Source organism: Dendropsophus ebraccatus, chromosome 7, assembly GCF_027789765.1.
Source record: "Dendropsophus ebraccatus isolate aDenEbr1 chromosome 7, aDenEbr1.pat, whole genome shotgun sequence".
Classification (NCBI taxonomy): domain Eukaryota; kingdom Metazoa; phylum Chordata; class Amphibia; order Anura; family Hylidae; genus Dendropsophus; species Dendropsophus ebraccatus.
The window spans coordinates 110,361,263-110,388,530 of record NC_091460.1 but is presented as its reverse complement, the minus strand read 5'-3'; the positions used below and the strand labels follow the sequence as shown (position 1 = coordinate 110,388,530).

Here is a 27,268-nt window from a genome sequence, read left to right as displayed (position 1 = left end):
ACATGTATGTAATGATCTCTATATTTGGATAGCCGTATATCAGCATTTTGTCATTTGTATACTGTATTCTATAAAGTCTTGCGTGTGTTTACCTGTACATTTCTGGTTGGAAGGTAAATGCTCCCTGAACCCATGGATATATATGACGCATTGTCATTTTATGTTATGTCACTGATGACTGAAGATATTTTTATTTTCTTTGACAGCTCCAAGAGGAAAACGGGGATGGAAAACATTCTATGCTATTCTGAAGGGAACTGTCCTTTACCTGCAAAAGGTAGACATTTATACAGTATATTGGTGTTTGATAAATCTGGGCTAAGAACTATATGAAAGTGTGTAAAATCAATCAATCACTGTTCAGATTTCATTTTATAAAGCTGAAAGCTGAGCTGTGATTGGTTGCTGTGGACAGTTTACACCATTTTGTGTTTCTTTTCTTTTTTAACTCTCTTTTTATTCAGAAGTTTGAACAGAATTTTCTGTTTCACACACTTTGATATTTGTGGGCCTGGAATTTTATGTGGCTGTTCATGCATGGTCAGTATATATCGTACTATGATAGTTTGGAAAGCGGTTCCTAAAAGGGGTTTCCTAATATACTTGTACACCAGCTCCTTACAATTTTCAAGATTTCTGCCTACAATTAGATGCATTGGATAGGAACCCTAATTGTTTCATTGTAATGTGTCAAATGTATACATTTAAAGGGAAATTCAATGTTCAAATTGGGCAGGAAATAGGTGACAGATCACCAGGTGTCCAACCGCTGGGACCCCTTGCCATCATTGAAATGGTTCCCTAGGTTTTTGTTATGAACCGATTCTTGTATACTGTTGGAAGCTCCCGTAAAAAATGAATGGAGCAGCAGCACGCACATGTGACTTGCCATTCCATTCATAACAAAAATCCCTTTTAAAGATTGTGGGGAGTTTCAACAGTTGTCTCTCCCTTCCTCCCTTCTAAGACGGCTCATGTAAACAGCATGCCGGGCTGTCTGTCTTTGCACTCTGTAATGCTGGGAGGGTTAATCTGAGGTCAAGTTGCGGAAATGAAAAGAACCGCTCACACACGGTTTTCTGTGTCTTTAGCAGAAAGCAGCAGCTCCGAACTGAAGGAGAGAGACTGAAAGATAATAACTGATAAAACTAATTGTTAATCTCTAATAGGGGGGGAATGATTTAACAGATTTAACATGTATTTTACCTGACCGGAGTATCCCTTTAAATAGGAGAAGGTATGATTACTATAAGACTAGGATTGAAGCTAGAATTATAAAGCTTATAAATTAAATATGAATATTTTCCTTTTGGAGTTGTAGAAAAAAAATTAGTTTAATAAAGAGAAATTTACCTGGAATGAGACAATCTAGTCTGGCGTATTCTCTTCAGAGGTATGCAATATGGAAATCTGCCTACTCTAAATCACTTAGCTAATATGTCTAACCACACCATGTTGACAGGTCATTATCTTCTGTATTTCTGTGGTTAATATAAAAGAACCCATCCACTTTGACTGTATGTGCCTCTGTAATGAATAGGCGATGAGTGATGTGCTGTGCATTAATTGGCCTAATGTAGACCATTGTCTTGAATTGCTGTGCCTTCAGAATTGAATTAGAACTCCAGAGTGAAGCCCATTGATTTAATGTCGAGTGTCGTGTGTTTAAACAATGTCTCTATTCATTTCCCTCGGTATCCCAGATTGTAACAACACTGGTGATCTACAGAACATCCCTTGCTTGCAGTTCTTATCAGAATTAATCATTTAATTAAAACTCCTGAATAATAGATTTTGGGCAGTTCAGAGACTCTGCGTTTTGTTATTAGTCATCTTTCATCTCTTGCAGTCGGTAACATATTAAATTTACTGACAGAAAAAAGAAACCCTGCTGCACCTAGATGCATCAGACACGGCCAATATTATTATCCCCTCGTGATATATTTGTATAGGAGGGAAGACGTAGAATCTGTAAATCTCATAGAGAGTCAATGAGCTCATAAAGGGGCTCAAAGGGTTATTCCCACCTTTCCTTTGTACCTTGCGGACTGGGCAGGCTCCTACACTGTGATTGGTCCTCTTTACTAGCAGCACTAGGGCTGGTCTTTGCTCTGCGGTTCTGTGCTCAGCCCTGCTGTTCTGAGCTAGGCTCATCTACACCAGCTCTGACCGCTCCATGGAGCTAGGAGCTTTCAGTGTGATGGATGACTGCATATAAGGTGGCCAGCAGGGGAGTCTAAACACTCACTGGTGCAGCTTCTAGATCCGACCAGGGAGTGAGTTATCAGCCCGGTCACTTCTGATAACACAGAGCTGGTCGGGAACAAAAAACACATCGATAACAAAAAACACATCAGAGGGCCTAGCAGGGTGCCAGAGGTTAAAATAAAAAGGTAGTAAGAACCAATTGCAAATTTTATTAACTTTTAATTACCTAATGTTTTAGATATAGTTATGGACATGGGAATACCACATTCTTACATATCTAGAAAAGAAAGAAGATTAAATCCGCTCCTATTCATTCAACAATCGCTATGCAATGTTGCCAATGTTGTCTGTATATACTGTGGCAGTGCAGTATCTGTATATACTGTACTGTGGCAGTGTGGTGTGTGTGTGTGTGTGTGTGTATGTATGTGTGTATATATATATATATATATATATATATATATATATACACACACACACACTGTGGCAGTGCAGTGTCTGTATATACTGTGGCAGTGCCATGTGTGTGTGTTATACTGTGGCAGTTTAGTGTTTGTATATACTGTGGCAGTGCAGTGTCTGTGTATACTGTGGCAGCCTCCGCCATGTACACTGTGTATATACAGACAGCTCTCCTTTCTGTTTTTGCAGGGCAGAAGATGAGGGTTGGGGTTTACTGCAGGGAAGATTAAAGATAGGAACATAGGGGGATTTAGCAAAAAAAAAAAATAAAAATACATGAAGATTTAAATCAAGAATTGGCCGAATTTAAATAAAAAAAATCTAGGCTTTATTTTTTGGCTAACTCATCCATCCCTGATGTAAGGTAATCTAAAATAATTGATTATAAAAAAAATTGGCAATGGAATAGAACATTGATGTTGCAGTCCACCACTTGACCCTTTATCTGCTTGTCTATGAGCCCCCATAGCTGCTAGTCCCTTAGACAGTACCCAGTTGCAGTCTGCTGCCCTAGGTGTTGGTGCATTTTTGTATTTTCCTATATGACAGTATGATAAGCTGCTTATGCATAAAGATGAGATATAGCTGTTCCCGTCAACTGAAAAATCTGAATTGCCGCAAAAGCCGGAGAATATCATGACAGCAGCGGTAGATCATCTTGCGGAGGTATTGTTCTGCATGAGCTGCTTTACCCAGTGTAGGAAAGTGGTGGGATGAACTAGAGATTCAACACAGCACAAAACGTATTTTGGAGGTTTATCTACTGTATTAGGTGCTGGCCATAGCATTAAGTCAGTGATGCATAAGCTATGGCTATCTAGCCAAGGTGAGACTCCTAGCATGCCGTCAGAGAGAATGCTAGAAGTTATAGCTTCCCAGCTGCGGATTGTTCCTACTGAACTACATACTCACCCTAATGGGGGAGATTTATCAAACATGGTGTAAAGTGATGCATCCAATTAGAAGAAGTCTCGGCACTGCCAGCTATGCTTACACTCACAGGCAAGATAATAGTGTTAGCTTCCGGAGGGAGCTATCGTGTGCAAATTCTCGGTGGTGCTCAACTACAAATAGCAGTCACAAATAGTCTTATCTTGAAGAGAAAATAGTGGCACTCACCAGGAAAAGTTGCAAACAAATAAACATAGCTTTATTCCATGTCTGGTAACTGGGATGTGAAGCAACGGGCCTGTTAATCCACTTCCCAGTTACCAGACATGGAATAAAGCTTTGTTTATTTGTTTGCAACTTTTCTTGGTGAGTGCCACTATTTTCTCTTCATGATAAGACTATGGTGTAAAGTGAAACTGGCTCAGTTGCCCCTAGCAACCAGTCAGATTCCACCTTTCATTTTCCATAGTCTCTGTGAGGAATGAAAGGTAGACTCTGATTGGTTGCTAGGGGCAACTGAGCCACTTCACACCATGTTTGATAAATCTCCCTCTATAAGTCTACAGTTTGCCTCTGATTGGTGATTTACATATATCAGGGTTAAGAATATCACAAAATAAACTTAGTTACGTGTTAACAATACATGTGTGGTACGTCCACCTTTCAGGGTCTGTTAAAGGGGTTATCCAGAGCTACAAAAACATGGCCACTGTCCCCTCTCTTGTCTCCAGGTCAGGTGTGGTTTGCATTTTAGCTCCATTTACTTCAGTGGAACTGAGTTTTAAACCCCACCCAATCTGGAGACAGGAGAGGGGGAAAAGTGGCCATGTTTTGTTTTTTTTTAGCACTGGATAACCCTTTTAACAATACATGTGTGACACGTCCAGCCTTCAGGGTCTGTAGGGTCGCCATCCAATATTATTGCATTACTGTTTTCCTATGTAATTTGATTGGGATATAGAACTATATTGTACGCACCATGATCTGTAATATTTATGCACATATATAATATACTGTAGGTAGACCTATGTGTTTTTTTACAGCTTTTGTCATGAGTTTAATTTCCCCAAAGAAGTTTTAAATGATCTGAATTATTTTAATGTGCAGGACTCTTTGTCTCCCTTCAGCCTTTTTTTTTAATTTAAAGCTATCCTGTGAATAGGCCATTATTGTTAGAAATCCAGAAAACCTTTTAAACTTATATTTTCGGATGCTAGAGACACTGCAAATTACTTTAAATCAGCTGTTAACAACCTTTTGGTATGAAAGGATTTACAGGTTTGAGACTTTCAGTCTTGCAGTCTTCTAATGGTGGAGATACAGATAGTGGTCGCATAATAGTTCAATATCCACTGTGATGCATTAATAAAACTACTGCAGATAAAAAGCCAAGGAGCTGCCTGTACCAGTCAGTCAAGTTATATAGGCGCACTGTGAAAATTACTTTAAAGGGTTACTCTGGTGAAAATCTTTTTCTTTTAAATCAGCTGGTTTCAAAAGTTATGTAGATTTGTATTTAAAAAATCTCAAGTCTTCCCATGCTTATCAGCTGCTGTATGTCCTGCAGGAAGTGGTGTATTCTTTCCAGTCTGACACAGTGCTCTCTGCTGACATCTCTGTCCATGACAGGAACTGTCCAGAGCAGTAGATGTTTTTCATGGGGATTTGCTGCTGCTGCTCTGGACATTTCCTGACATGGACAGAGGTGGCAGCAGAGAGCACTGTGTCAGACTGAAAAGAAAATACCACTTCCTGCAGGACATACAGCAGCTAATAAGTACTTGAAGACTTGAGATTTTAAGGAGAAGTAAATCTATATAACTTCCAAAAAATGGGTTATTTGAAAGAAAAAGATTTTCGGCGGAGTACTCCTTTAATATTGGCCTCTTTTCCTTGATGTTTCTTACTGTCTTCAGTGTGTCAGGTTGACAATCTAATGCCAGTTTTAATACATGCTAATAAAGATAATTAATAAAGGTCAGATTTTCATTCTGCTTTAAAGGCCCTATTACATGGAACGATTTTCGGCCGTATTTGGCCTGTGTAATAGAAGGCAACAATCAGCCGACATTAACATGTTGAAAGACAAACAACTGTGATAGCAGCGATCTGCTGCCGTTGCTCCATCGAATATCCTCTTTGGGCTGCCCGGACGATCTAGCAATCACCCAGGCAATGAGTGTTCTTAGAAACACTCCTGCGTGTAAAAGTCACAGCGATTAGCTGAGGATTAGGAAAATGCCTGATCCTCAGATGATCACAGCTTTAGAGCAGGCACCAAAATTTATCGTTATCGGCCATAGATCTTCTTGTTTAAACAGGAGATGTGTGGCTGATAGCAAAGGGAAACCGACAGCATGGATATGCATGCATCTGTGCTCTGTTTCCAGATCACAAGCAGTGCATACAAATACCTTCTGCGCTTCTGTGTGATCTGGCATCCTGCCTCTTGCCACTGCTGTATCTCCAGGCTGCAGAGAGCAGGACAGGAGAGTGGGATGCTGGATCACACAGCAGCACACTAGATAAGTATGTACTGCTTGTGATCTGGAAACTAACAGCGTGGATAAATACATGTCTGTGCTGTCAGTTTCCATGGCTGCAAGAATGTTACAAGGATCATTTGTGCAGCCTGACCGCTGGATTTGTCTTGCAGTGCAAGCAAGCGCCAATTTCACAGGCTGGCATTCATATGCAGCCAACAAATCATTAAATATAGAGTAAGCCTCACATTCTACAAGTAAAATAAATTGAGGTATTTACCACCATTCTCTGGTTGGATACTATAGGCAACAAGGACCGTTATTTTTCAGACAATTTAGTCATATCGCTGCGAGACTGTACATTCTGTACCTGGGACTTTTGGTATTTTATAGTCGCTAACATTTCCTTTAGTAAAAGCTGCCTTTCAAATGCAATTTCATTTCACTCATATGTCGGCTTCATCATCACACACAACACATTTTTGTCTCTCCCTCACCTTTTGCATCGGTTTTACTGTGTTCTGAGAACAGTGGCAGATTCATTAGTATTGCGTGAAGGAGAAACACCTTGGACTGTGCAATATAGAAAATACTTACAAAACCTCTTACTCAAAACATAAATTGCTTAAAGTGAAAGAGCTTCTGGTAACTTAATTTTTTTTACATTTATGCCTTCTGAGGAAATTGAATTTATCAGGTTCTTTGTACACCGTTGTGGTTAAGAACCCTCCAATGGGTAAAGAAAGGGCAAGTTTTTGACGTAGCTATATGGGATAGAGAGGCAGCAGTCATACCCAGGCCCTGGTGCCTTAACACTCTTAAAGGGGTACTCTAGCAAAAATATTGTTTTCACATCAACTGGTGTCAAAAATTTATACAGATTTGTAATTTATTTCTATTTATAAATCTTAAGTCTTCCAGTACTTATCGGTTGCTGTATGTCCTGCAGGAAGTGATGTATTCTTTCCAGTCTGACACACTGCTGTCTGCTGCCACCTCTGTCCGTGTCAGGAACTGTCCAGAGCAGTAGAAAATCCCCATAGAAAACCTCTCCTGCCCTGGACAGTTCCTGTCATAGACAGAGGTGGCAGCAGAGAGCACTGTGTCAGTCTGGAAAAAGTACAGCAGCTGATAAATCCTGCAAGACATAAAAAATGTAAATAGAAGTAATTTACAAATCTGTTGATCAGTTGATTTGAAAGAACATTTTCACCGTCATCCAAAAGTATTTGTTAATAAAAAAAATAACTTTTCACATGTCATCAGTAGAGATGATCACAACTCGAGCTTCCTCAACTCTGATTGTTCAGCATTTTAATACCGGTGGCTGAAGAAGTTGGATGCAGCCCTAGGGAGTCCAGGAAAACATGGATACAGCCTATAGCTTTTGTCTGTATCCATGTTTTCCTGGACTTCCTAGGGTATGTTGCAGTCATGGGAACATAGCCCAATGCTGTCTTTCATTGGTCAGTTGTGAAAGACATACCCAACTCACCATACCACTTAATCATATATGATTTGAGTCATCATCATTTGTACATAAGGAGTCATAAACCTTTTAGATATTTAAAATAATGTTACTGCTATCCCAGATCAGTGAGCAGTTTGCTGGCATCCTGACAACTCCCAAGCTTTGGTCACCACTAGAAGACAAAATATTACCTAACTATTTAGTTAGTGACCTCCTTACAGCATCGTACCTAAACCTACCAATTCCATTACCCTCCTTATAGACCCTAAAAAATGCTTTAAAACTCTGGAACAGGAATGTGATCCATTTATATTGAATTCCAATAGATTCACGTACTATGTATGGGCCATATTAAATGGAGGGAGAACGATCAGCTGATGAAATGATCATCAGCTGATCGTTTCTTTAGGCCCTGACCTAAAATCATCAGCTGCCGGTCCCCTATGTGTAATAACGATGCGCAGCTGGCGATTCAACAAACAGTTTACATTACCTGTCCACGTTCCCGGTCTCCTCCTGCTCTCTGCTTCCTCCCCGCTCCTGCGCGCTACAGCTTCAGAGAGGCCTGTCTGAGCTAGCAGACTGTTCGGCCAATCAGTGTCCGGGAATTGTTTAGGCAAAGGCTGCACGGACATCTCCAACAATGTATGTGCAGCCCTTGCTAAACAATTATCAGACCAGGTAATAGGCCCAATAAACGAGTGCCAATCTAAGACGTTCACTCTAAACAATATGCATTTCTTATTCATTGCTAGGCAAATCTGTGTGTTATTTGTATTCTTTATTGTGCCCTTTAATTTGTAAATAACTACCTAGTTTAGAGAACATTGTGAAAAATATATGTAGCTCTGATGGCCTTTACGGAAATGCCCTCTAAATATCCTTTAGAAAGAAGTATAACTATGTAAATTCTTGTGTAGAGGGGTGCAGACAATAAGCCCTCTAAAAATCCTGTGACTAAAATGACTTTTTGATGGAGAAGACAAAATATTGATCAGTCAGTATGAAAGACCAAACAAAACAAGTCAGTTGTGTAGGTGAAAGGTGAGGGAGGTCACCACAGTAAAGGACAAAGCAAGCAGAGTCAATAAATCAATGCCATTTCTATTGAATCTTCCTGGTGTTATCGGAACCTCCATTAGTTTCTAGACTGCAAGGTGAAAGCGGTTACAATATCAGTGGTTTCAGAAAACAAGAATAGTCTGACTACATTGCAGAGGACATTGCAGAAGACCTATGTGTCCAGGTTGTCAGGGTACACCATTCTGTTGCTAAATTACAATATGTGCACTATGTTTGTATACAGAACAGACGTAAATGCGACTCTGTACTAGTATGTAGCTGCCCTCAAACCCATCTTAGCTAATATATCGTGTTTCTTTGAAAATAAGACCTAGAAAAAAAAAAAAGGACAAATTTGGTCAGCTCTCCTAGAACACCATTCACACTAGGCAGGAGCACGTTGCTAAGTTGCAAACACACAAAAACACAAAAAAATGCAACAGCTCACTGCAACAGACCTACCTTGAAATTAAGCCCTAGCTTAATTTGGCAGACATTTTGGAGTAGACTTGAAATATTGGCCCCTCTCTAAAAAAAGGCCTTGGTTACAGTCAGCTGACCAGATTCCTGACACTGGGCGCTAAGCACCAGCCAATCAGTGCCAGCTACAGGGGAGACAGAAGGGTTAAGAAGATCACAGTAGGGGTCATTGAGTATGTGGTAATGGAGCATATGTGGGCCAACTATAGAGGGGTAAGGGAGGTATACAGTATGGGGTCTACCTACGGGGGGGGGGATTTATACACTATGGGGAAAGAACTACATATGGGGGGGGTGTATATAGTATGGGGGCTACCTGCAGAGGGGGGGGTGTATACAGTATGATGGAAGGAGGGAGTGAGGAATACAGTATGGGGGCATACTCCCCAACTTTGTGGATGGCCAAAGAGGGAAACTTGTGGTTCAGTATAAGAAAATTTTACAGACATAGGTGACCTGAACGCATAATGGCTTAATAGTATTGTTGTGTCACGGATAATGTCCCCAAAACGGATCTGTAACACCTACACATTGTGTGTATGAGGCTATATATACTGCATGTGTGAAATGATGTGTGACAGGGGCCATAATGTCACATAATTCATCTAAATACTGTATAACAATTTTTAGAATCCAACTTGCCCCACCTGATGAAATAATATGCAAGTTTGGGTCTATTGTACAGTAAGAAACCAGACACTTTCTAGAGCAACATAGAAAGTTTATCAATGCAAATATAATTCTTAGGTGAAAAAGAGGGACATGTAAGGGGCAAAGAGGGACAGAGGGACATGGATCATAAATGGGGACTGTCCCTCCAAAAGAGGGACAGAAGTTCGGAGGTATGTGGGGGGCCTTACTGCAGAGGGGGGAGGTATACAGTATAGAGGGCCTTACTGCAGAGGGGGGAGGTATACAGTATGGAGGGCCTTACTGCAGAGGGGGAGATATACAGTATGGAGGGCCTTACTGCAGAGGGGGGAGGTATACAGTATAGAGGGCCTTACTGCAGAGGGGGGAGGTATACAGTATGGAGGGCCTTACTGCAGAGGGGGGAGGTATACAGTATGGAGGGCCTTACTGCAGAGGGGGAGGTATACAGTATGGAGGGCCTTACTGCAGAGGGGGGAGGTATACAGTATGGAGGGCCTTACTGCAGAGGGGGGAGGTATACAGTATGGAGGGCCTTACTGCAGAGGGGGAGGTATACAGTATGGAGGGCCTTACTGCAGAGGGGGAGGTATACAGTATGGGAAAACAACTACAGAGGGGTGGCAGGTATATAGTATGGAGGCATAACAACAGTGGGACATACAGTATGGCGGATAACTTCTGTATAGTGTGAGGCTACAGTATAAGGGCAGACTGTGTTTCTCAGAAAATAAGCCCCAACCCCCAGAGAGAAAATAATATAAGACCCTGTCTTATTTTTTGAGAGACAAAGTAGTTATACTTTTGTTTTTGTGGAAAGTTGAATCCTTAGTGATGATTGATGCTGCAGTTATATTTTGTAGGCACGTCTCTAGTGGAATAACACCTTCCATTGTTTTTAAATCCCACTGGCTCCCACACAATGAGGATTCCTGTGTTTCAGTATTCTGCTATCATTCAGGGAGACATTCTGGCCTGCTATAAGCAACCTCTCCACTTGTTTTTGACACAGGATGAATATAAACCAGAAAAGGCTTTGTCCGAAGATGATTTAAAAAACGCTGTAAGTGTACATCATGCTCTGGCCTCAAAGGCAACAGACTACGAGAAGAGACCTAATGTCCTCAAGCTTAAAACCGCCGACTGGAGAGTTTTTCTTTTCCAAGCACAGTAAGTGTATAGACACAGTGTAATAAATATGCAGTGTGTATTTTATTTTTTTAAATACAATTTAGTAAAGTAGCACTGTGAAAGAATAAATTAAAATGTCTCTAAGAAATCAATAACTTTGTATTTAGTGCACACTTTGGAATTTAGAAAATATTTAAGTATGTCCCCTTGTTTATTACAATTGTTTACTTAAAGAAGCCCACCATTATTTCTTTTAAAGGGGAACTCATGTGAAAAGTATTTATTATTATTTATTTTTTTATTTAACAACTGGTTTATACAGATTTTTAAATTACTTCTATTTAAGTTTTACAGTACTTATCAGCTGCTGTATGTCCTGCAGGAAGGGGTGTATTCTTCCCAATATGACAGTGTTCTCTGCTGCCACCCCTGTCCGTGTAAGGAACTGTCTAGAGAGGTTTTCTATGGGGATTTGCTACTGCTATGGACAGTTCCTGTCACAGACAGAAGTGGCAGCAGAGAGCAATGTGTCAGACTAGAAAGAATACACCACTTCCATGAACATTTTAAATGGAAGTAATTTACAAGGCTGGGTTCACACTACGTATATTTCAGTCAGTATTGTGGTCCTTATATTGCAACCAAAACCAGGAGTGGATTAAAAACACAGAAAGGATCTGTTCACACAATGGTGAAATTGAGTGGATGGCTGCCATATAACAGTAAATAACGGCCATTATTTCAATACAACAGCCGTTGTTCTAAAATAACAGCAAATATTTGCCATTAAATGGCGGCCATCCACTCAATTTCAACATTGTGTGAACAGATCCTTTCTGTGTTTTTAATCCACTCCTGGTTTTGGTTGCAATATGAGGACCACAATACTGACTGAAATATACGTAGTGTGAACCCAGCCTAAATCTGTATAACTTTCTGATACCAGTTGATCAGAAAAACAAAAAATTATCCGCAGTACTCTTTTAAAACTGTTTGTTCAGTTGCCTAGAGTTTTCTTGAATTGTGATAGTTTTCTAGAATATTCAATTGAAAGTGACATCAATATCCATGACAGGTAAATCAGACATGGGATATAGATGTGTCTATTATATTTGGTATTGCTGAATATTAGTGTAAGAAATTGTACAAATCAAGCTGCTGGTTAGTGTGTGCCACTTGTTTTACTGTACAGGAAAGCATATGTTGTTGTTAGAGATGAGCGAACCTGGAGCATGCTCGAGTCGATCCGAACCCGAACTTTCGGCATTTGATTAGCGGTGGCTGCTGAACTTGGATAAAGCCCTAAGGCTATGTGGAAAACATGGATATAGTCATTGGCTGTATCCATGTTTTCCAGACAACCTTAGAGCTTTATCCAAGTTCAGCAGCCCCCGCTAATCAAATACCGAACGTTCGGGTTCGGATCGACTCGAACCCGAACCCGGTTCGCTCATCTCTAGTTGTTATACCTTACCATACAGGAACACTGGGGAAAAATAAGTGTGCAGCACATATATTGGGAGTCAGTGACCAGCACTGGAATATATCAGATGCTTCCTTCGGAGGTATAAGTCAGGTAATGCCCCTGGGGTAGAGAGAGTCTTATTACTTCTAGTTTAATGACCAAACACAATGTTTCTCCTACAGGAGCACAGAAGAGATGGAATCCTGGATTAACAAAATTAATTGTGTGGCTGCAGTGTTCTCTGCTCCGCCATTCCCAGCTGCTATAGGATCCCAGAAGAAATTCAGCCGCCCATTACTGCCTGCTACCACTACCAAGCTGTCTAAGGTCTGTGATTCAGCCTTTGCCTGTGGCACTGTGTGCTATGTGATAATGACATGCTCCACTTTAATTAATCATTGATATTCTTCACTTAGCAATTCATTTCAAGCCTGAATTCATCTTCATCCCAAATCTCCACTGAAAGCATTTTAAGGAGTAATTTAGGACATTTTGGGAAGGCAGAACTGGAGACAGCATATCAGTGGTTTTTATTTTCCACTAAAATACGTCAGTCTGTTTTCAAATACAGTAAAGTAAAGTTATGCACCTGGGTACTTATAACCCACATGCATCATATGTCCTAGGGGGAGTTACTCTGGAAGAGTCGCTGATGGAGAAGGATCTGGGTGTACTTGTAGATAATAGACTACAGAACAGCACACAATGTCAGTCAGCTGCTTCTAAGGCCAGCAGGATATTGTCATGCATTAAAACCGGCCTGGACTCTCGGGACAGGGATATAATATTATTAAAGCTTTGGTGCGGCCTCATCTGGAGTATGCTGTGCAGTTCTGGGCACCGATTCAAAGAAAGGATGTTCTAGAGCTGGAAAAGGTACAAAGACGGGCAACTAAACTAATAAGGGGAATGGAGCATCTTAGTTATGAGGGTAGATTAAGGGAGTTAAATTTGTTTAGTCTTGAGAAGAGACGTTTAAGTGGAGATACCGCATCAGGGCTTACCAGCTGCAACCAGTCACCCACTTTTCAATTATAAACTATACAGGCTATATTTAGAATATAGTGGGTGACTAGCTGCAGCTTGGGAGCCTTGCTGCAATCAGGCAGGGGTTAACCTGAACAGAAGGCAGCTGTGCTGGGGGTCCCGGAGAGCCTGCAGTGTAGTCCCTGGCACCGCTCAACTCCTGCTGGCAGTGTCCCATCCCCTCTGAGCAGGGACCCTATTGAAAAAAAATAAACCAAAATAAACTCACTTGTCACTCGTTCCCAGCATTTCCTCTCCCTGCAGCCATGCGTCTCCTCGGTCATCTTCGCTGCGCATGCAGCGTAGTATAGAGACATTTCCTGCAGCAGAAGTCCCCGCAGCCTTTGTCATTCACCTTAAGCTCTTGTGTAAATTACAGGCTTCAGGGACCTCCGGTGCAGGCAGTTCTCTGTACTATGCTTGTATTATATTTTTCATTTTTATCCTAGGATAAGTATGTTTATCCCAGGGTTATTTACATTCGTGTAATGTGGATTTTTTCCATAGTACCTCTGTATTATTTCAGTATCTTCAATGTTTTTAACACACTTACAGTGAAATGTGACCTCATGCCTTAAAATAACTCTTGAGATCATCTAATTTCAGGATGAACAGCTGAAATCACACGAAACAAAACTCAAACAAATCTCCACCGAGCTGGCTGAGCATCGCTCATATCCACCTGATAAAAAAGTGAAGACCAAGGAAATAGATGAATACAAGATGAAAGATCACTACCTGGAGTTTGAGGTATGTCCTTTGGTTAAAAAAAAAATCCCTGATGTTACCCTGTATTGTATTCCAGAAGGCTGTTTCGAAGGTGTTTCTTTCTCTGCCTTAGGGTGGTATTCCACGGGCCGAGCAGGGCCCAATCAACGATCAAAACAAGCGCCGATCTGCTAGATCGCCGCTCTTTTACTGGGCCTATTCCACGGCCCGACAATCGTTTAGCGAGGGCTGCAAGGACATCGTTACCAATGTCCTTGCAGCCCTTGTTTCATACATTACCTGTCCATGAGCAGGTCTTCTCCTTCATCCGGTCCCGCGCGGCAGCAGCTTCGGAGCGGCCTGTCTGAACTGACAGACCGCTCAACCAATCACTGGCTTCAGCGTTCCCGGCCAGTGATTGGCTGAGAGGCCTGCACAGCATGCACCGCTATTCCACGTAGCGATGCACAGGTGGCAACCGATGATTTTAGGTTTGAACCTAAATGAACGATCAGCCGATGACACGATCATCAGCTGATCGTTCTCTCTATTCCACGGAGCGATAATCGGCCGAATTGGGCCGATTCGGCCGATTATTGCTCCGTGGAATAGGCCCCTTACTCTCCTAGGCTTCTTCAGTGCAAATCCAATCTGCATAAGGACATGCAGGGAGTTACTGTCCCAAAACACAGTAAATAGTCCCCATTTAAGTGAAAAAGACACACATTTTCTTAAAGAGAACCAATCACCTAGTTTTTTTACTAGGTAATATTATTCTAACTGGCTGCCATAATGCTTTTCTATAGATACAGACTACTTCTGACTTCTTTTTACTTCTAAGAAATTACCTTATTCCGCTGCTCCGGTTGGGTCCCGTCGGGCGCCGCCATCTTGTCCGCCATCTTTGTTTCCCTCCATGCGGGTCATCAGTGCGTTCCACTGATGTCCCGCCTCTTCTGTATCTTCCGGCGCATGCGCAGTCGCAGTGGCTGGCCGGAACACAGTGGAGCGCATAGCAAAGGAGTAGGAAGACAGAAGAGCAGAAGACAGAAGAGCAGAAGACAGAAGAGCAGAAGACAGAAGAGCAGAAGACAGAAGAGCAGAGGACAGAAGAGCAGAAGACAGAAGAGCAGAAGACAGAAGAGCAGAAGATAGAAGAATAAAGAAGAAGAGCCTCATTTGGTGATTATGAAATGTATTTATATCTCTGTTTTGTGAGGGGTGGGTGCTGGATATTTTGGGGCCCCTGACACCCGGGATGGGGGGGAAGGAGGCTGGAGATGGGGCTGGGGGAAGAGGCTGGAGATGGGGGGAAGGAGGCTGGAAATGGGGGGGAAGGAGGCTGGAGATGGGGCTGGGGGGGAGGCTGGAGATGGGGGAAGGAGGCTGGAGATGGGGCTGGGGGGGAGGCTGGAGATGGGGCTGGGGGAGAGGCTGGAGATGGGGCTGGGGGGGAGGCTGGAGATGGGGCTGGGGGGGAGGCTGGAGATGGGGCTGGGGGGGAGGCTGGAGATGGGGCTGGGGGGGAAGGCTGGAGATGGGGCTGGGGGGGAGGCTGGCTAGGTGCTGCCGCCTGGTGCTCGCTGGTGTCTGCCTCCGGCACTCCCGCTCCGCCGGGAGCACGTTCTCTCTCCAAACCCCCCCCCACCCCCCCCGCCGGGAACCCACTCCTCCTCCTCCTTCTGGGAACCGCCAGACAGGGGGGAAAAATAAAAAATAAAATAAAAAAATTGTACTGAAAAGTACTGTTTGTGTTGCTGCTCGATATTTGAGTCGTTTGTCTTTCAACATGTTAAAAGACAAACGACTGCAAGGATCAGCTGATATCGTTGATGTCGGCTGATTGTTCTGTCCAATTACACAAGACAATTATTGGCCGATATTGGCCAAATACGGACGATAATCGTTTCGTGTAATAGGGCCATTAGGGTAGGTTCACACTGCATTCTGTTTAACAGATACGTTTTTAAATGATTACTTTTAACGTACACAAAACCACTTTTGTTTATGCATAAAAAAAAAAACATTCATTTTGATCCTTTTTTTTACTGTAATGGACATCAAAGGAAAAACTGGTCAAAACCTTTTTTCCCCATTAAACTGGTCTGTTAAACGAACTACAAAATTGCAGTGCTCACCCAGCCTTACTCATTTTTCGGTATGTTCATGCATTGTTTCATGACAATGTATAGCTAGTACTGTGTATGTTTTCTTAAAACAGTTTTTCTTATGCAGCCTCTTATTAAGGTGACACATTAGAAGTCAATTACAGGGTAATCAATACATTGCTAAGACCTCATTAAGCTACATTTACAGAAAAATATAAAAAGTTATGGCTCCTAAAAATTGTTTGGTCCTTATGACCCTAAATATGTGTGGTAGTGAAGAGCGAATAGTGAGATATTAGAATATTCGATATTCGTGCGAATATCCCGCGAATATTCGATCGAATAGTCGATCCCATTAAAGTCTATGGGAACAAGTATTCGATTAGTGAAAAACATCTATTTGACAATTTGGAGGGTGAAACCGGAAGCTGGGGGATTTGAACTGTTATCGAAAATGTATCGAATATTCGTGGGATATTCGTATGAATATCAAATATTCGAATATCTTACTATTCGATCGAATATCTATTCAATCGAACAGTATTCGCTCATCACTAATGTGTGGTATTCAGAGGTTAATAAAATAAAGAAGCTATATACCACCTTGATTTTACGAAGATAAATAATAGTGATTTGTACTGATGCTCAGTCTGATAATATGACGTGCTAAAAGCCTAATTAGTAAATTACTTGGTGTGAACATATCGGTTCATGATAGTTTAATTGGTATAAAAATAAATGCTGTCTAAAAGATCTGTCAATGTGTTATTCATTTTATGCGACATATGTATATGTGTATATATATATATATATATATATATATATATACATATATATATATATATATATATATATATATATATATATATATATACACAGCGGTGCCTTGGATTACGAGCATAATTTGTTCCAGGGCCGTGCTTGTAATCCAAATCCACTCTTAAACCAAAGCAAATTTTCCCATAAGAAATCATTGAAATGCAGACAATTGGTTCCACCCCCCAAAAAATAATGATTTTATATTCTGTATAACATGTAAAACAAATGAAACAAAGAATTATAAACAGCTGAATATGTGATTTTTCTAAGTTACTGTACAGTATAGCAATCAGCATGTAGAGTATAATGTATACTATGTGCATAAACCTGATAATACAGCAGCAGCAGTAGATCCCCATAATACAGTAGTGTAGTACAACAGGCTAGAATAGAGAAGCAGGGCTGCTGTCAGAGGTCTGTGTGGTCACATGACAGTAATGGGGAAGGGGTGTGTGTTCAGCCTGAACCAATTAGGTTCAGGCTGCAGGGAGCATGAAGGAATGAGCAGGGTATATATGTGGGCACATACATGCAGCACTCTGTCGGGGGAGAGAGGGGTTACAGCTATGAAGAGATTACCCCCACAGTCCTGTCCCCTGTTGCAAGCCCCAGCCTGAAGTGGATCTGCTATGATTTGGAAGGTGAGGGAGACTTCCTGGGTTGGAGTACAGTGCTGTAGACCCCGCTATGAAGACTATGCCCCTCCCCCCACTTCCCCTCCCACCTAGTACAGGGAGCTCTTAAACCAAAACAATGCTCTTAAACCAAGTCACAATTTTGAAAAACTGTGAGCTCTTAAACCAAAACGCTCTTAAACCAAGTTACTCTTAAACCAAAGTACCACTGTATTCCAAAAAGTTAGGGATATTTAGCTTGTGGGTGAAATTTCAGGAGGCACTTAAAATGCGCTCTAACCAAACACAGACATCGAATCCGCAACCGGTTTCCCGCTGCAAATTCACAGCATTGTGGATCCCTTCCTGTTAGTTTCTATGGGAAGTATGCGAGTATATAACTGACAACCCCATTAACCCCCTGATGGCCGGTGCATACTGTACCTGCTCCACGCTCCGGTTTGCTTCGGGGGCTCCCGGCATCTGGACATCCCGGTCAGCCAATCGGTGTGCTGCCCCGCTGCAGCGTACTGATTGGCTGACTGGGACGTCCAGTCGGGAGCCCCCAAATTGGTAATGTGTGTTTGTACCTTTTACAGGTGATCTCAATGTGACCTTTTAAGGGTCCATTTACACAGAAATATTATCTGACAGATTACCTGCCAAAGATTTGAAGCCAAAGCCAGGAATGGATTTGAAAAGAGGAGAAATCTCAGGCTTTCCTTTATGACCTGTTTTCTGTTTATAGTCTGTTTTGGGCTTTGGCTTAAATTCTTGGCAGATAATTTGCCAGATAATCTTTCTGTGTAAATAGAGCCTAATGGTATCTTCTGATGGTGATGTTAGTGTAGGCAGGTGTGTCTAGTCAATACAGAACTACCTTATGCTTTGTGAATGGTAGGGCGACAAGCCCATACTGCTTGAATAACATCCTAAATCCAGTCATTTTGCCTGTATATGAACATCACAGGCTTAATATCTTCATAGCGGACAACGCTTCAGCTTATCGAGGTTGCATCATTAGGGAGTGACTGCTGGAGACTTGGGGACCTCACATGGGACAGCTAATGGAGACTGGGGAACCTCACATGGGACAGCTGCTAGAGATTGGGCAACCTCACATGCAATGGTGTGCACATTCTCCAGTCCAGTAGGAAACCTATGGGATCAGCTGAGTCACCAAGCAGGGGGACAGATCCTCAATTACCAGAGGGCCACCCCTTTAAGAAGAGTGGGGTGTCATGCCTCAGCAGATAATAAGTCGATCTGTGAACGGCATGAGATGTTGTTGTCAAGATGTAATTGATGTTCAAGGGCACATGCAAAGTTATAGAGACAGTGACATGTTGGGGTATACGCACCCCTGGGTTTGGCTTTTGTTTCAATAAATTGTTTGAGATGAGGGAATCACTATTGCTGCTTCTACTTACATGCCATACTTCATGATAAAGAGATGTAGTGTTCAAAATAGCAGTCCAACGTCATTAACCTGATAAATCAATGCTTTCGGTAGAAGTACCACTTCTACATAGTAAATAATTTACTTGTAAGTTTAGTAGACTAAAAAAAAAAATCCAGACCCAATAATTAGAACATGCGCGCTGCCTATTCTAAATCATTAAATCATTAATTGAAAAGGTCTTATTCAAAATAGTAGCAGTGTAAATTGGTATTTAAGGTAGGAGCGAGGCAAATTTTGCACATTTTGGTTACAGTGCTTTTCCCTCTGAAAAACTGGGGAAAACGGTTTGTTCCAGACATTTCTCCGATGAAAAACGTTGATTACAAAGTTGATTGGAAAAGAAAAAATATAGAGAGAAGTGCAGCAAATTTAAAGGCTGTTCAGCTAAAACAATCTCAAATGCCTTGAAGTGGCAAACAAAACCATCACTGTACCTTATCCCTAAAACACAACCTTTCATGGATATACATTAAAATATTGTTTTATAGACAAAATGGTATGAAAGTTATTGTGATATCAAACCTAACCATTATGGTATACGCTTTTCACCAAAGTGATCATTCAATAGCACCGTAGGTGGCCGACACATTTACATTTACACGAGACAGAACTTCTGTAATGAAAAATATCTATGGAAAAACAACAGTTCCCAAGATAAAACCTTTCTGTTTTAGTTTGGGAGCAGGTCTGGCAGCCAATTCCCCTTTAAGACACTTAGACTTCTGCGTCTGCAGGATTACTGAGGTTTTGGCTTTAGACTTGGGACTTTAACAGTTCCCTGGTTAGGTGACTTGTAGAAGGTTTTAGTAATAGTTACCGGACAGACTACCTAGAGGGGCACTGGGCCACACCGGGCTGAGGCAGGTTAAGGGGGCTGGCACTTACATACGCAGGGGGGGGGGGTGACAATTCCGCTGCAAGAAAGTAATCGTATTAAAAGTGCCAGTGAAAAGGTCCGCAGTGGATTTCGCTGCAAACTTGCAGTGTGAAATCCACTGCAGATCAGTTACGTGTGAACACACACTAGAACCCTTGTTTGGGAGTGCTGCAGTGAATATTTTTTGTGGACTATATATAATTATAATAATACACATATATCACATATATAAAGGAAATTGTAGTTAAAATATGCGATAGGTTAGGAATCACATGTATTCTGAACAGACAGCAACCTCTGTAATTTATTTTTTTTTTTTTTTTTACCTGTTGAAATGGCATTCTCGCCCCTTTGTTCACGCTGAGATATACTGACTATGTAAGCATGTAACTATGCTGTTGCTAAGGCTTCTAGCACTTCAGGATTCATCTTTACAGCATTTACTGGTTTAGAAATGTTAACCTTTTCCTGTTTTTTTTCTGCATGGGATTAAATAGGTTAGACTCTATGCACACAAGCGTCGTGGCTTCACTTTTCAGCTGGATCCTGGATACTGACATTTTCTTTTGACTTGTAATGAGGTTTGTCAGGGTTCTGGCTTTTGATGGCAGGAATAGTGCCGTAGACTACATATGAAAAGAACAGAACGCCAATGGATTGGAAAAGCACCAGAAATCTTTTTGACTGTTTAAATGCAATAATCGTTTTACAGATTGTTTCTCAGACAGTAACAATAAGAGTGAGGGTTATGCAAATTGAACACTAGAATTTAGTCAAGGACTTTGGCCCAGATTTACTAATATTGTCTGTTTTCGGGAACCCTACACCTCAGGGTTTTAATTTCCCAAGCCGACAGACTTATTAATGTGTATTGCACAAGCCAAAAAGACAGAAATGGCTGCACATCGCACCCATGGTTGACACGAAAGCTTGTTCAACTACACTTAAAAACCAACATCAGAAGTTACTATATAATTTGATCAAACCATATTGCCTCATGTACCAACGTGCAGGTCTCTGATACACATGAGTCCCAAACAAAAAAACATCACTGTGCCGGTCAGTGAACACAATACCCGCAAAGCGTGCGCAAGCAGAAAAGGGGGGCCACGGAATGGCCCTGTAACCCCAATGTCACAGGACCAAACCCCTAAGGGGCCCCCCATTGGTACATGAGGCCATATGGTTTAATCAAATTATATACTAACTTCTGATGTTGGTTTTTAAATGTAGCTGAACAAGCTTTCGTGTCAACCATGGGTGCGATGTGCAGCCATTTCTGTCTTTTTGGCTTGTGATTATTAATGTGTAATACTGGCCATAGTAAATCTGGTGGGTTTTTTACATAACAAGATCATTCCCCGACCTTTCCGCCACACTAGGGGTGTTATTTAGAATCCATAACTCATAAAAAATGGCAGAGGGTTTTAAAAAGACACGACCACTTTGGTAAATATGGAGAAACCAACTAGTCAAAAACATCAATTTGATGGTGAATGTGTGTGTGTGTGTGTGTTGGATCCAGTATAGAAATATGATTTTTATCATGTGCCTTGTGTTAACATATGTCAGTATATGTTATATTCAGTTTCTGTTTTTACCTATTACATATTATAGCTCTTCTAGAGGTGGCTGTTTTAGGTGTTTATTCAATTTTCTTTTCTTTAGCCCCTGAAACAGTTGGAGTAACTATTAGCTTACTATTACTAGTTACTATTAGCTTACTAGTTACTATTAGCTTATTCTCTGACATGCCGACTGCATTGTGTTTTTTTTGTTGTATTTTCTTTGTGTCATTTACTGGTGCACATTGGTTCGTAAATTCCTGTTCAGATACAAAATGATTTTTTTTTTTTAATGTAGCAATGGATATAGAATTGGGCCTTTTTAATTTTATAAGTGAACACATACATGCCTATAACCATGCCTTTTCTGGGGAAAAAACACCTCTGAAAATGAACAAGTCAAAAAGTGTCACCGAGTTCATCCGAGTATTATATTGGCAGTTCTGTGTTAGCAAAGACCTCAGAAGAGAAGGATTTAGGGGTAGTGATTTCTGACAGCATTACAATGAGTCATCAGGGCAGTCAAGCGGTAGGAAAAGTAAACCATATCCTGTTCTGTATAGCTAGAGGTATACCCAGTAGGGAGAGGGAGACTGTGATCCCGCTGTATAGAGCTCTAGTGAGACCACATCTGAAATACGGTGTCCAGTTTTAGAGATCTCACCTACAAAAAGATATTAATAAAATAGAACAGGTCCAAAGATGGGCTCCAAAAATGGTTTGGATTTGTATAGTCTAGAGTAAAGACATGATCAAAACATTTAAATATGTTACAAGACTAAATAAAGTTGAAGGGAGAAGTGCTTTTATAAAAATCTGAACACCAGAACAAGGGGATAAGTTGGGGGAAAGGTTAGAAAAATACACAAGAAACTATTGCTTTACTTTAAGAGTAGTGGATACTTGGAGCAAACTTCCAGTAGATGTGGTAGGTAAATCTACAATAACTGAAAGTAAACCTGCCTGGGATAAACATGTATCTATACTAAGATATTAAGAAAGGGATTAATATAAGAGAAGACTATATGGACCAGGTGGTCGTTTTCTGCCGACAATCCTCTATGTTTCTATTTCAGCTTATCTCTATTTAAAGGGGTATTCTCATGACCTAAACTTTTGTTAGGCAAAGGATTGCATTAGCAAAATTGCTTTCTTTTGAAGATTGTCTCTCATGTTGACAGCGATGGCCTTGGTTCCCGACCACCGATTTAAACTATTATAACGGTGGCCAAGCAGTAAAGGGATTGGGTGGTCGGGAGCTGGTAAGTATGATTTCACTTATCTTATGTCCTCAACCCCAAACCCCCCTCCCCCCAGCAGAATGTGGGGAGATAGGACAACCCCCTTAAGTTAATGGTAATGTGCTGTAATAAGAGACACAGCGAATGACCAATAGTGGCGTTCTTCTTGATAGATAGATAGATAGATAGATAGATAGATAGATAGATAGATAGATATAAAAAAAAAGTTCTTTATACTCTGTATCACCCCCTTTAACTAAGAGGTTGCATAGAATGAAAATGTAAGATTTGCATGATAGAGGGATTTGTTAGATTTTCAAAGAATTGACACGTCCAATAAAGAGACATCCAATGTCTGCTGCAGGACAGCTTTCCTTTATTACAGTAAATTGTTTTCATCGGTGCAGAGGTAGGAATCTTTGAAGTATATTGTATTAGCAGGGCTTTGAAGAGAGAATGCAGTCTCGTAGATACTGATCTTTTAGCTGCTTTACCCACAATGCCTTCAACTGTGATAATCTCTTTCTTACAGCAGAAGACAGATATGCTGTGGTTTAAATCACCCATTCCACTTAGCAAAGCTTATTGACATTGTAGTAAAGCTGCAATCTGCACTGCAAGCTTAAAAACACTATAAAATCACACATTTTAGTGGTTTACGAGAAAAACTGTATTTTTTGTAGAATTAATCGTTGTCTCTTTGGATGCATCGATATTAACTAGAATTTTGGGATGGATAAATAATCCGCTGGTCTATAAAAATTAGGTGCAAATGCTAACATGCAATTAATAGTGAGATTAGGTTTATGGAAGAATCTATAAAAGGCAAATTCACAGTGGACAGAACTGCTGCAGAGTTTACCTACAATAGTACTCCATGTATAGTGCAATTGTACGAATAGCAATAGAAGATCCGATCTGGCGCTAACACCAAAGTACTTATGAGGGCGGTGAGTGCTGCTCTGTAAAGCATTAATATGCAACATAAGGGGTGCCTACAATCAGGGATCCAAGACAGTCCAACAAGAGTATCCAGTAAAGAGAATAAAATGCGGCACTCAACGTTAATTGTTGCATGCAGAAATGTCTTCTTATTCAAGTCTATTCAAACAAAGTGCATAACAGGGAAGGGAGAGCTGAACGGGTGCATCACAGCATTGGCCGTTCAGCTCTCCCTTCCCTGCTATGCACTTTGTCTGAATAGACCTGAATAAATATTTCAGACCACAAGAACTAACGGAGAGTGCTGCATTTTCTTCTCTTTTCTGGATATTCTTGTTGGGTTTTTGCAGATCTCATCCACATGTTGTAAAATTTTCTCTTAGATGCAATAGAGAACTAGCCAGAAGCTGAATGTGACCCTGAAAAGTCATATTTATTGACGTAGTGGCATATTTTGCCTGAATACCACTTTTTATTTTTTCAATGTGTTTACATTGGCCTGTTTGGTGTAAATACATTGATAAATAGGCCCCATTGTCTTCATAACAGCCTCATCAGTCACAGCTAAAGAAAAGGCATTAAATTGATTTATATAATTAGCAAATACAACAAGGTCGCCTACTTCCATATAATGTATTGTGTGAGCATACAGAAAGATGTTGTAAGCTAAACAAAATCAATAGTGTTTAACAAGTCAGAGCATTAAAATCTAATGGGCTATGTCTATGTACAACTGTGTGCAATTTCTGTTTTACATATTTGTCCGCTTCAAAGCATTTCAGCCATGTTCTTCTAGTGATTCTTATGAATAGACATGGCGCTGAAAATGAATCACTTTGGGCGCTTTGTCAGGGCCAATGTTAATTCTCAATTATTGCCCCGTGTGAAAAGCTCTGCGATCAGTTGATGAACACCTATTTGTCAGCTGATTGCATGCTTCATATGGATGCAAAATCATTAATGGAGGTATTCCACCAACAATAATAGAGTCAATGGCTCACACATTAGTATTGAGTGAATCTCCAGTTTTAGTTCGGTTTTGGCAACTTCTCTAAGCCTCAAGGCTCAGCATTTACCTTTCTGCGTATGGCGAATTTGGTTGCCATCCTGGGGCTGCCATGTAAGTTTGGATACAACCATAGGGTGGCATACAACTTTTACAGAAATGGGCAATCAAGTGCCAAGTGTTCCGGTTAGGAGAAGTTACCGAACCTGGACAGAAACTGGAAGTTCGCTCAACACTACTCCACGGTCAAGGAGTCATACAGCTGTAAACCCAATTTGCATTGTTACAGTAAAGGCCCTATTACACAAAGCAATTATTGGCTGTATTCGGCCAATACTGACCGTTGTGGCCAATAATCATTTCATGTAATAGAAGACAACAATCAGCCAACATGCACGATGCTGCAGTCGATTTGCGTAATAGGAGCAGAGGCAGCAGACCGCCACTGTCTCCTATTGGCTGCCCAGACAATCTAGCGATCACCTGGACAGCCTCCCCTCTCTTACCTGTTCGCTGCCGACACATGTAATAGCGCTGGCAACGAGCAGGAAATGAGGAGCAAGCGAGCGCTGACCTGACAGGTCGGCCATTACGTCCTCCATCTCAATGCATCATGTTATGTTATTCCCGAACAAGGCAAAAAAAAACATTGCTGTCAGATATTAGCTGGAAACTGAAATGAACTATACCTACAATGCGTTTTGGTTTCTGGTGCATTGTTTTTCTCACTTTAATGGCGTTTTTTTTGCACAATATGTGGTTGACCGTGTGTGTGTGTGTTTTTTTTTTTAACATAGTGGTGTTTTTCTTCCCATAAACTTCAGTAGGTTTAAAATTCATTTTTTGCTAAATTACATTTTTGGTCCTCCCCCCCCCCCATTCCTCAGTAGACGTCCTTGAATCAAATGAACAAAAAAACCCTGAAAAAGCACCCCCCCCCCTTCCAAAAAAAAATGCAAAAAAACAAACATAGTAGTACACACTGTTTTCATTTTGGGGGAAGGGGGGATTGGCACAGAAAAAATATACCTATCATGAAGCCTGAACTCGGCACAGCATGCAGTTTGCAGCCAAGAGTTCTGGTATCCATGGAGATGACCACGATGGGTCAGTACTGTTCGCAACCCACATTCTGGTCATCTCCATGGATACCTGAATTTCTTGCTGAAAATGGATTGCACGCCACCCTGGGTCCAGACTTTGTGACAGGTACACTTTGAGGCTATGTTCACACACCCTTCTTTTTTAGCCTTAAAAATGACAGTTGTACTAAAAAGCTGTCTAACGGCCCAAAAAAAGACACTGTGTGAACATGGCCTGAAACTTCTTTTAAGGAACTCTTATCAACTTATAGTTGATGTGCACTTTTATTGGGCAATAACCTACCCATGTAAAAGCACCCTAAAGGTCCAGCTGGTAATCTTCGGCTGTCGGCACCCTGTATCGTTCGTGTTGCTATCGACCGCACTTCCCGCACTTCTGTTTACGCAGGGAGATGTGCGACTGATAAACAATGATTTTTAGGGCTGCAACAAAGATGTCATGATCCAACTGGGTGTTTTCCCGCTCCTTGATCGCTGGCACTTTTACACGGGATGATTATTGGCTGAATTTCTAGCAGCAGTCATAGTTGATAATCAGCCCCTTTAAAAGGGCCCTAAGGGTACCCCCTTTATGAATAAAGTCAGGTGCACCTTCTCATAAACAGCTGAATTTTCCAGGAGAATACATTTCATCTTTAGCAACCATACGTTATACAAGGACAGCTAAAATCTAGAGTAGGGAGAGCTGCAGTAAGTGACTGGCTATCCATTGTCATGGAGGAAGATCCAAGTAGGGAACTATCTTTCTATAACATCTCCATGGCCTAGTACTGCAGTAGACCTGGTAAGGCCCTGTTGACACATTCAGGTGTTATAAATTAGCGGACTTTTGAGAAATACTTCTAGCTACGTCCGATATTTTCATTAGAAATCAACCATTTCTTATGGTGAAATTATTTATATAATACTAATTAGAATCCTTATGTTTTCTGGTATATTTATAAGCGTGTGATTCACCGGTTACTTACTAAAGTGCAGTGCACCTCCATGGAGACAACGTAGGGAATTGTCCATTTCATTTAGGAACGCACTTGTTAATGTGTGATCCTCAGATCTTTAGTTCCTTTTTGTGAACACAAAGGTGACTTACCCTGTCATCTATAATTGGACTTGAGGAAGATTAATAGTAGAAGCTTTGCTTTGCAACTGTATATTAAAGAGAGCAAACACATCTTTAAAGCCAGTTTACGGACATCCATTTTAACCCTATTTGCAACACAGATTCTCATTTATGTTCAGTGTTCTCCACTAACTTATAGTTTTAGTTACTTTTCCATACTTTTCTTAGGTAAACTCATTTAAAAGTCTTATTTAGTCGCTTATTGTAGCGATGGTCCTTTCTACTTTTCAGGAAATATGACTTTATGTTTTCATTAAAGGGAACCTGTCACCCCCGGCAAGAAATCACTGATATGCAGCAAATTGGTTCCACACCCTAAAAATAATGATTTTTTATTCTGAATAGCATGTATAAAAGATGAAACAAACAATGA

At 41.0% G+C, this 27,268-nt stretch overlaps 1 protein-coding gene across 7 annotated transcripts in view; it reads left to right on the top strand.

Annotated features, from left to right (window-relative positions):
• The window catches only part of PSD3 (pleckstrin and Sec7 domain containing 3), a 286,235-nt gene that overhangs the window by 244,041 nt on the left and 14,926 nt on the right, over positions 1-27,268 (top strand). For all 7 annotated transcript variants that reach the window (XM_069978141.1, XM_069978144.1, XM_069978142.1 and 4 more), the window contains 4 exons: positions 207-277; positions 10,721-10,878; positions 12,487-12,631; positions 13,937-14,080. In XM_069978141.1, coding sequence (XP_069834242.1) covers positions 207-277; positions 10,721-10,878; positions 12,487-12,631; positions 13,937-14,080 — 518 coding nt within the window. The remainder of the gene's footprint in view (positions 1-206; positions 278-10,720; positions 10,879-12,486; positions 12,632-13,936; positions 14,081-27,268) is intronic.